This window comes from Schistocerca piceifrons, chromosome 7 (genome assembly GCF_021461385.2).
Source record: "Schistocerca piceifrons isolate TAMUIC-IGC-003096 chromosome 7, iqSchPice1.1, whole genome shotgun sequence".
NCBI classification, from domain to species: Eukaryota; Metazoa; Arthropoda; class Insecta; order Orthoptera; family Acrididae; genus Schistocerca; species Schistocerca piceifrons.
In genome coordinates, this window is record NC_060144.1 from 337,179,443 (window position 1) to 337,190,308 (window position 10,866).

At 41.3% G+C, this 10,866-nt stretch overlaps 2 protein-coding genes across 2 annotated transcripts in view; one reads left to right on the forward strand and one right to left on the reverse strand.

Moving 5' to 3' along the window:
- LOC124805050 (centrosomal protein of 97 kDa) overlaps positions 1-6,650 on the reverse strand; it is a 195,190-nt gene extending 188,540 nt beyond the window's left edge. Inside the window, exons 1-3 of the mRNA XM_047265473.1 lie at positions 6,557-6,650; positions 6,046-6,197; positions 5,812-5,970 (exon numbers count right to left, since the gene is read on the reverse strand). Coding sequence (XP_047121429.1) covers positions 5,812-5,970; positions 6,046-6,197; positions 6,557-6,569 — 324 coding nt within the window. The 5' untranslated portion in view covers positions 6,570-6,650. The remainder of the gene's footprint in view (positions 1-5,811; positions 5,971-6,045; positions 6,198-6,556) is intronic.
- Positions 6,651-6,693: 43 nt separating this feature from the next.
- Positions 6,694-7,931, forward strand: LOC124805051 (NAD(P)H-hydrate epimerase). Its single transcript, XM_047265474.1, has one exon. It carries the CDS (start codon positions 6,981-6,983, stop codon positions 7,737-7,739), a length of 759 nt encoding a protein of 252 aa, XP_047121430.1. The 5' UTR covers positions 6,694-6,980; the 3' UTR covers positions 7,740-7,931.
- Positions 7,932-10,866: the final 2,935 nt, after the last annotated feature.

Sequence of the window (10,866 nt, forward strand, 5' to 3'; positions counted from 1 at the left end):
AAAAATTTACACAGACGGTCTTACTGGGAGAAAATCAGAAGCCGGTTTCGATGCTACATGAGTGGAGGCAATTGAGGCATTCTTGAAGATGTCGTTCAAGAAGGCTGAGTAGATTGAGGGCTGTAGTAGATTGTAAAATCGCCGACAAAGAGGGAGCCCAAGACGTCGGGAAGCAGACAGTCCGCAATTGGACTTACAGCGATGGCAAACAGTACAACACTTAGCACGGAGCCCTGTGGCACCCCGTTGTCTTGGGAGAAAGTATGGGAGATAGTAGTGTTCACCCACACCTTAAATGTGCGCTCTACCAAATTCACGAATGAAAAGGGATAGACGACCTCGAAAGCCCAAAGAAAACAGTGTGCGGAGGGTGCCTCTCCTCCAACAGGTATGCCCGCTCCAGATCAAAAAATATAGCAACAATTTGGCGTTTCCTGAGAAAACTGTTCATGTTATGATCACGCAGAGAGCAACAAGACGGTCAACTGTGGAATGATACATTTGGAAACTGCATTGGACAGGTGTTAAAAGGTTTCGGGACTCCAGCCACCAGCCTAAACAGCAATTTACCATCCACTCCAAAACCTTACACACACTACTCTTGAGAGAGATGGGGTGAAGGCTAGATGGGAGAGGTTTGTCCTTTCAGGTTTCGGAACAGGAATGACGATAGCTTCCCGCCATCTTCTGGGAAAGGTACTGTCAGTCCAAATTCGATTATAAAGGCGAAGGACGTAATGCAGACTACGGTATGACAAATGCAGCAACATTTGGAGGTGGATGCCATACGGTCCTGGGACGGATGAATGAGAAGAAGAGAGTGTGCATTGGAGTTCCTGCACAGAAAAAAATAGTATTATAGCTTTTGTGATACTGAGAGGAGAAAGCAAGAGGTTGCACTTCTACTGCTCATTTCTTCAGGAGAAAGGCTGGCGGGTAATTTGAAGAGCTCAAAATCTCTGCACAATGTTGACCCAATGATTTAGAAATTGCTAACTGGTCAATTAAGGTATCTTATGTAACAGTTAGCCCAGAGATCAGGAAGAAACTAGATGTGCCGGATAACCTTTGAATTCGACTCCAAACTACAGATGAGGGAGTGAAGGTGTTAAAAGGAGCTGGTACAGAAGTCCCAGCTTGCCCTCTCGCTATCGCAGATGATGCAACGGCATTATGCATGTAACTGCTTATAGCAGATACAGTTAGCCAACGTAGGATGGTGGCAAAAACGCGAGGAGCACTTCTCCGCTCGCGTACTGCATCAAAGCACGCCTTGTTCCACCAAGAAACTGGGGGGTGCTGGGGCAAATGGGAGGTACGGGGTATTGAATGTTCCGTGGCTATAAGATTAACTTCTGTAACTTGAGTGACCTGATTGTTGATGCTAGGAAATGGTCGGTCATCAAATGTTGCTATAGAGGAGAAAAGTGTCAAATCGGCTTGGAAAAACTTCCTGCGTCTTGGGCGCATAGATGGCGGTTGTGGCTGTAATCGAAGGACACAAGTAAAATGGTCACGAGTGTGTATCAGCAAGAGCTCACCATTCAAAGTGCCAAGCTAGATGAACACTACTAACTGAAAAGTCCAAAAGAGAGAAGGCTGACGTGGAGGCAGACAAAAATGTAGGTTCCCCAGTGTTACGGCAAACAAGATCCGCTTGCTGGAAGAGGTAAATCAAGTGGGAGCCTCTCGGACAAGGACACGGAGATCACCAAAGCGGCATTGAAGTCTCCAACCAGCACATAGGGGTGTGGGAGCTGACCAAGTAGGTGAAGGAGATCGGCTCTCGCCATTGGTGTGGATGATGGAATGTATGCAGTACAAAGAGAGAAGGTGAATCCAGAGAGGGAATTAAATACAGCGACAGCTTGGAAGGAACTGTTTAAGGGGACTGGGTGATAATGGCTAGTATAATGGAGAAGAATCATAAGTCTCCCGTGTGCCGGAGTGCCATACACAGAGGGGAGATCAAACCGGACTGATTGGAAATGAGAGAAAACAAAACAATCGTGGGGACGTAGCTTTGTTTCCTGAAGACAGAAGACGATCTGGGGGTAGGGTTGTAAGAGGATCAACAAATCATCTCCATTGGAGCGAATTCCACAGATATTCCGATGGATAATTGACATAGGGTGGACAGAAAAGAGAAAAATCTCACCACGATTGCCGTCAACTCAATGACCACTGAGAGACGGCGGCCAATGGCGTGGAACTGCATTCAGCCAAAGGCAGAAGATCCTGATCCAAAGGTTGTTCAGGGGCAGCTCCTGCCAGCAGTGATCGGCTCATTGATTGGCCGCCAGCAGTGTGCCTCGGCGACACGGAAGACACCCGCGGGCGGTTACCGCTGGGTGGCGCTGCAGAAGAGACACACCATGGCGGAAGAGGAGAACTGTTTTCCTTATGAGCCTTCTTGCGAGCAGGACATTGAGAACTGGGAGGAGTCAATGGTTGTGAGGTCTGGGTATTTAAAAAAATCTTCGCGAATAGGCTCTTTTTTGGATGTCTGGGTGTCCAATTTTGGGGCCCTTGATTTAGCATGAGCCAATAAAGGTTGAGCCTTAGAGTGAGCAGGTGATAGTGAGCAGGTTGAACGGGTGATGTTTGGGCTGGCAGACCTGACAACTGTGGCGCTAAAAGTGAGACTGCAAGTCTGCATGGCTACCTTGTTAGTAGGTCGAGGAGAGGCGAGGACAGTGCTACATTTACCAGCTGGGAGCACAATGGACTTTCTGCTGGCAAATAACTTACGAGCAGCAAAGGTAGACTCCTTTTCCTTCACTTGGATTTCCTGAATAATTCACTCATCCTCAAAGATAGGGCAATCTCTAGAGGAAGCAGCGTGGTCACCCATACAGTTGATGCAATGAGGGGATGGAGGTGGACAATCACCCTCATGGGCATCCCTGCCACATGTAACACATTTGGCCGTATTGGAACAAGACTGTCTGGTTGATTAAACCACAGACACCAGTAGTAACGAGTAGGGTTGGGGATGTATGGGCAAACTGAAATGATCTCATATCCCGCTTTAATGTTAGATGGAAGCTGAACTCTGTCAAACATCGAGAAGAGAGTACCAATTCTTTTTCAACCTGTTTCACTATACGATGTATGGCAGTTACGCCCTGATCAGACAGGTAATTTTGAATGTTCTCACCGGATAATCCATCGAGTGACCTTGTATAAACCACCCCACGCGATGAGTTTAATGTACGGGGCACTCCCTACCAGACAGGGAAGTTGTGTAGCAGTGTAGTTTGAAGCAATGTTTGTGCCTGGAGGGCACTGTCTGTTTCTAACAACAAGCTGCCATTTCGTAACCACGAACAAGAGTTGACAGAGCCTGCAATTGCGGTGACACCTCTCTGAAAAATGAAAGCGTTGAATGTGGTGAAGTCTTGACCTTCGTCAGACCGAGAAACAACTAGGAACTTTGGCACTGATGGAAGAATTGTCTGTGGCTGAGACTGATCTAACTTTCTCTTGTGGGCAACAGTTGTAGAAGTACAGGAAACTATTGCAAAAGTATCCCCCATGATTACCGATGTCCCCGATGGCGTGTTCCTTCCAAGTGGGGGGGCCACTGGCCACTCTGAGGGCACTCCCCCATTAGGTGATGGTCCACACCTCAGGTCACACCTCCCGAGAAACAAACTGAGGGACCAATCAGCATGTTCGAAAGGTACCAGCACGGGTAATCATCCCTCCCTGGGCCTAGCCTTTATCAGGGGGTACGTAGGTGTCCTACTTGTCTACCAGGGGCGGGGAATTATGCGTTACCCCGTCACCGGCTATGTAAGGGAACGTGTGGGTCAGCCATCAGACACACACAGGGAGGAAAGAAAGAGAAAGGGAGGAACAAAGAAAAGGAAAGAAGAGAGGTGGTCTCAAACGCCGCAGTGGAGATGAAGGGTAAGAGAAGAATCAAGGAAAAGAGAAGAACGAAGTGAGGACAGAGACTTTCCAGTATAGAGAGAAAAGAAGAAAATCCACATTTTACAGTCATAAGTGTCTATCTCGGGATGTAGGCACAAAACAAGAGGGATGGAAGAGAAAGGAAGGGGCGGGGAGGGGGGGAAGGATCGGGGACAGGGAGGGATGTGGGACGGGAAGTTATGCAGCCCGGAAAGGAAAGAGAGTTGCACAAGCTCAATGTCCCGTGTTCACCACGCTCGTATCCAGATGTGGACCCCCTGGGGTATGACACCATGGTGCGAGCTCTCTAAAACCAATTAAAGTGTAATAAATTCGTAAGCATTTAGAAGGTTCAGAGGGACCCAGCAACATATGCTTATGCTTTGGGACTTCATTTTCACTAGCTCTGGCTGCTCACAATCAGTCTATCACCTTCCAGGCAACAGGGCAGTCTGTCACAACTTACATTCCAAAAACTTAATACACACAAAAAATAAATAAGTGAATAAAAACAAATAAATAATCAATTTTTGTCCGAGTCCTGTTCTCTTCCTTTTTGTGTATGTATGATGTCATAAACCGCATTATCGTTGCATTCTGAGGCACAGTAAACATTTGGTATTGGTAGATTCAACTGACCTGATGAAAGTGGCTAAGAAATCTTAGTTATGGTGATACTGGTCTGAAAGATAGCCCAAGATCTAGATTAGGTTAAAAAGTGACAGTCTGATTGTGAATTGACAGAGCAGTCTGGAATGCTTCAGTGTAAAACCTACAGCCAAAGTCTTACACTTATTAATGGCGAGATGGGAAAAAAAGTGCAACTTAAGTACATTTCTGTCACATTCATTTGACTGAAAATTTGGTCACCTGGTTCACTAAAAAGCTGATCAGCATCAACTGTGGAATGTAACACAGAAAACTATGGAAATTTCTCCATAAAGCTTACCGCGAATTTTGTTTGGTGAAGAGTAAACTACCAATATGTTACTTTTACATTATCTTAAATATAAATTTAAAAAAACCAAAACTGTATTAATCTACTCTTTTTCATCCTACAATCTTTGTTATCCATTATGCATCCAGTGTGACAGAGAAATTAAGGCACTCAATATGCTAGCCAAAGTCCTCTACGACATTGTAATTCTTCATATGAAACAATGGAAAATCCAGAAGAGAATCACAACAATACCAATTAGGAGAGATTGCTACTTACCACACAGAAGTGGCACTGAGCAGTAGACAGGCACATTTAAAGACACGCAAAAGTAGACTAACCCGTCAAAGCCATGCAGATTCTTTTTATCTCATCAAACAAACACACACACACACACACACACACACACACACACACACACACACACACGTTGAGGACCAACTGTAGTGTCTGTACACGACAGAGGTGCGCATGCATTTGCATGTGTTTTTCTACTAAATCTGAAGGAGGACTTTGTCAAGCAGCTTAGTCTACTTTCAAACATGCTGGCCTGCCACTCACTGCTTCGTCTATGTGCTGAGTAGCTGTCTACCATATTCATATTGTTCTTTGAATCATTTATCAGTAGCAACAAGAGAAAAGATTTCTGTTTAACGAAATTTTTATCAGTCAGATCCCCCTGTGACTGTTTCTCACAAAACAAACATACAGAACCTAGGCACTCAACTGAGGGATGATGCTGTCACTGAAGCATTACAACTTAATTAAAAACTATTTCTATTAATGCTATTATGACTGTTCCCCAACCCTCCACCTCCTCCCCTCCACAAACACTGGTGGTTAAGAGAAACTAGAGTCAAAAGCGTCCAGCCCTCAGGCATGAGAATTTGGTATTGTTAATATATGATAAATGACTGAGTAACATAAGTAGAGAGAACTGATCGTCTTCAACTTACCTTAATGTTATTGCTCGCTAAACACAACCACCTTAAATGAAGTAAATCTTTAAGTCCTTCAATAGTCAGAATCCCATTGTGCGACAGATCCAGCCAACACAAATGATGCAAACGACCAACACTATACATCCGAAGAAACTGATTGTATGATGCTGATAGCTGAAAGAAAAACAACAAAATAAGAAACCTCGTATACTGAAAGTTGGCGAAATAAATCTCCAGCAGCTACCTCACCCTCGTCACTGCATGGTATGAATCAATGTTGTCCCATTTTTGCAGTTCATTTCTGTCCAAAATCAGTTCTGTAACTCTTTGAGAATCCTGACTTTGAGCTTTAGGAATTTTCTTCAAACCTTTGTTCGACAGATCGAGGGTATTTTGTGCTTCTGAAACATACATAACATGCAGGATTTCAACAAAGTACATTGACACGGCAAAATAAAATCTGTAAAGAATCGAAGACGTAAATGAAAATGGTTCAAAATTTCTAATGGGCATCTTTTTTTCTTTAATCATGCCCTTAAAGTATGTAACGTGAAGATGGATTATAAATTAAACAATGTCACTTCGTTTCCGATTCAACCTGTCAGTGGTGTAAACTAAGCTAACTCTCCTTAAAATGTCAAGGGCAGACTTAATTATAAAGGTATCGTTCCAATTAGGCACACGCAAATCCATTAACAGAAGGAAACTGTGATTTACACAACACAACACTATTGTTATATTTTACATCCATCATACTTACCCGGCTCTGCCATTTTCCGTAGTCAAAGTACATAGAAAATACAGATCTCCTGCATATCTGTCAAATGTGACAGTAGGACCAACTATTAATCGATTGACCCGGTCGGAGAATTTGCTCTCTGAATCAGTGATTTATTAAGTAATGTATATTGTTTTCTTGTCGTTTACTCTAGACATGGTATGACAACTACTTTCATCACGGGGTAGAAGTGATACTCTTATCATATAGTACATTGGAAGAAACAAGAATTGCACAGATTATCTTCATCTCAGAAAGCGCATTGTAATCACTAATCAGACAGAAGACTGAAGAGGACACACGACTGACGACAGTGTGCACTGTGCAGTCGTACAGATTGGGAGTGTGTGACGTCTTTTACGAAAATGTGGTTGTAGAATTTTTATTGTTGTTCCTTGGAGGGGTAATGAATGTGAAAGTGGTGTCACGTATCAGTTTACGTTTTGCGAATTCCATTCACTCGAGAAGTATGGTGAAGTTTATTGGCCAAGATGAAGCAATCAACATCGATCAAGAACTGTTTAATGACTATAAATTTAGCGTTGACCAGTTAATGGAACTGGCGGGATTAAGTTGTGCCGTTTCAATCGCGAAGTGTTATCCGTTAGAACGAATTCAGACGAATACCGTCTTAGTTTGTTGTGGTCCCGGAAACAACGGCGGTGATGGTCTTGTTTGTGCAAGGCACTTGAAACTTTTTGGTTACTGTCCGTCCATCTTCTACCCGAAGAGAACTGAAAAACAGTTGTATCAGAATTTAGTGGCTCAATGCCAGTCCATGTCGATACCATTCTTAGAGTCCATGCCACCTACGAAGACAGTTGATGAATATGCATCTGTTGTTGATGCATTATTTGGATTTAGCTACAAGCCACCCACAAGAGCAGAGTTTGTGCCAGTTCTAGAAACTTTAAAGCAGACAAAAGCACCAATTTGTAGTGTGGACATCCCAAGTGGTTGGAATGTCGAAACTGGTTGCCCGACCGACGGCGGTATACAGCCAGAACTTCTAATTTCCTTGACAGCTCCGAAGAAATGCGCCCAGCATTTCTGCGGAAAATATCATTATCTCGGCGGTCGATTTGTTCCTCCACCTTTAGAAAAAAAATACCAACTCGATTTACCAAAATATCCGGGAACAGAGTGTTGTGTTAAAATTGAGTGAATTGTGTTTTCTTGTTTTCTGTTAGGGTTCAAGTTGGAGGGTAAATGTGATGCTAGATAAGAAAAGGTCATCATTTTCACATTTAATCTTTTGTGTGAAAACTGGCAGTGGAACTGAATTTACTGTATGTTTATGAAATGCTTCAAAAAATTTGTTACATACTTGCTATTAAATGACATACATACAGAATGAGAGTGAAGTTTGATTTATGTGTAACTATTCTATACCTGCTATATTAACTATTATAGATTATAGATAGTATCTTTCTTTGTTGGTTCAGGCCACTCTGTGGTAATGTTTCCACCATACTGTTTACAGTAGGGTCTAGAATTTGTATTTGTAACTTTTGAAGATTATTATTATAGGGTCATTCCATGTCAAGTGTCCCAGTTTAGACGATGATCCCAGTGGGTATATTTTGTTACATTTATGTTTTTTAGCAAATTGACAGGATGGTAGCACATTAATTAAACTCACAAGACAGGCCAAAATTTGTGATATACTAAACACCCAGACAGGCAGTAGTTTGGCAAAAGACCACGTCCATAGTGCACTTTATCCACTACTTATGCCTTGTTAAACTATGGGGCAAATTTCTCATGACATGATTTGTTGCCCACTTTGGTTCCATAATATCTTGGTTATCTACTTCTATAGAAGAGGGAGACAATTTAAACCTCATGGCATATTCAGGAGTTGGGGGATCTGAGGCCAGGGTGATGCATTTGATATCCATTGATAGTGGAGACTATGAAACTGGATTGGATTAGATTAGATTAGATTAATACTTGTTCCATAGGTCATGAATATGACACTTCGTAATGATGTGGAACGTGTCAGGTTAATAAAAGATGTCTGTACAAGATATTACATTACACAAAATATTGCATGACACTAATGTTTAAGTTGTTGTTGTTGTTTTTCCCCTTAATTTATATCTTAAAATTCAGCCAATGAGTTGAAGGAGTTGTCATCTAGAAATTCTTTTAATTTATTTTTAAATGTTAGTTGGCTATCAGTCAGCTGTTTGGTAGGTGACCAAAGACTTTTGTGGCAGCATAATTTACCCTTTTCTGTGCCAAAGTCAGATTTAACCCTGCATAGTGGAGATCATCCTTCCTCCTGGTGTTATAGCTATGCACACTGCTATTACTTTTGAACTGGGTTGGATTATTAACAACAAATTTCATAAGTGAATATATATACTGTGAGGGTCCCTAGATCCTTAAATAGATGTCTGCAGGATGACTGTGGGTGGGCTCCAGCAATTATTCTGATTACACGTTTTTGAGCAATGAATGCTTTTCTACTCAATGATGAATTACCCCAGAATATGATACCATACGAAAGCAGTGAATGAAAGTAGGCATAGTAAGCTAATTCACTGAGATTCTTATCACCAAAATTTGCAATAACCCTAATAGCATACGTAGCTGAACTCAGACGTTTCAGCAGACCATCAATGTGTTGCTTCCAGTTTAACCTCTCATCAATGGACACACCTAAAAATTTTGAAAATTCTACCTTAGCTACAGACTTCTGTTCAATGTCTATATTTATTACTGGAGTTGTGCCATTTACTGTACGGAGCTGTATATACTGTGTTTTATCAAAATTTAAAGAGTCCGTTTGCTGAGAACCACTTAATAATTTTGTGAAAAACATCATTTACAATTAATCACTTAGTTCTTGGTTTTTGGATGTTATTACTATACTTGTATCTTCAGCAAAAAGAACTAACTTTGCATCTTCATCAATGTGGAATGGTAAGTCATTAATATACATCAAGAACAGTAAAGGACCTAAGACCGAACCCTGTGGGACCCCATACTTGATAGCCCCCCAGTTTGAGGAATCAGCTGCTGTTTTAACATTACATGAACCACTTATTTCAACTTTCTGCATTCTTCCAGTTAAGTATGAATCAAGCCATTTGTGCACTGCCCCCCTCAAACCATAATGATTTAGCTTATCTAAAAGAATTACGTGATTTACACAATCAAAGGCCTTTGAGAGATCACAAAAAATACCAATGCGTGATGTCCGGATATTCAGAGCATTTAATATTTGATCAGTGAAAGCGTATATAGCATTTTCTGTTGAAAAGCCTTTCTGAAAACCAAACTGACATTTTGTTAGTACTTTATTTTTACAAATATGGGAGGCTACTCTTGAATACATTACTTTCTCAAAAATTTTTGATAGAGCTGTCGGAAGAGAGATTGGGCGGTAGTTGTTGACATCTGACGTATCCCCATTTTTATGCAATGGTTTTACAATGACATATTTCAGTCTATCGGGGAAAACACCCTGCTCCAAAGAGCTATTACATACGAGGCTGAGAATCCTACTTATCTGTGGGGAACAAGCTTTAAGTACCTTGTTGGAAATGCCATCAATTCCGCAAGAGCTTTAACTTTTCAGTGAGTTTATTATGTTACTGATTTCAGAAGGAGAGATTGGTGGAATTACAGTTGTTTCAAACTGCACAGGTATGGCCTCTTCTATTAGTAGCCTTGCCTCTTCTAGTGAAGATCTAGAACCTATTTTCTCCACAACATTTAAAAAATGATTATTGAAATATTTTCAATTTCTGATTGTTTGTTAGTACACTTGTCATTCAGCTTTATGGCACTAAAGTCTTCCTGTGCTCTTGGTTGCCCTGTTTCCCTTTCAATAATATTCCAAATTGCTTTAATTTTATTAGCAGAGTTACTGATCTCAGACATGATACACATGCTTCTGGACTTTTTAATAACTTTTCTTAGTACCACACAATAGTTTTTATAATATTGAACAATTTCGGGGTCAGTACTCCCTCTCACTGTTAGATACAGTTTTCTTTTACGGTTGCAAGATATTCTTATTCCTTTAGTTAGCCAAGGTTTTTTATATGTTTTCTTGGAATTATGTTTAACTATTTTCTTGGGAAAACAATTTTCAAATACCCTTAAAAATGTATCGTGAAATAAGTTATATTTCAAGTATGCATTGGGTTCCTTATACACTTCATCCCAGTCTAGCTGCTGTAGGCTTTCCCTAAAGTTTGCACTGTTTATATTGTTAATTGAATGCACTGCTTTGAAATTCTGATTTGATATACTGCATGGAGCTATGTCCTGTACTG

What these genes read in the sequence shown, in the direction of transcription:
- LOC124805051 (XM_047265474.1), top strand. Translation starts at nt 6,981, where the DNA reads ATGAATGTGAAAGTGGTGTCACGTATCAGTTTACGTTTTGCGAATTCC.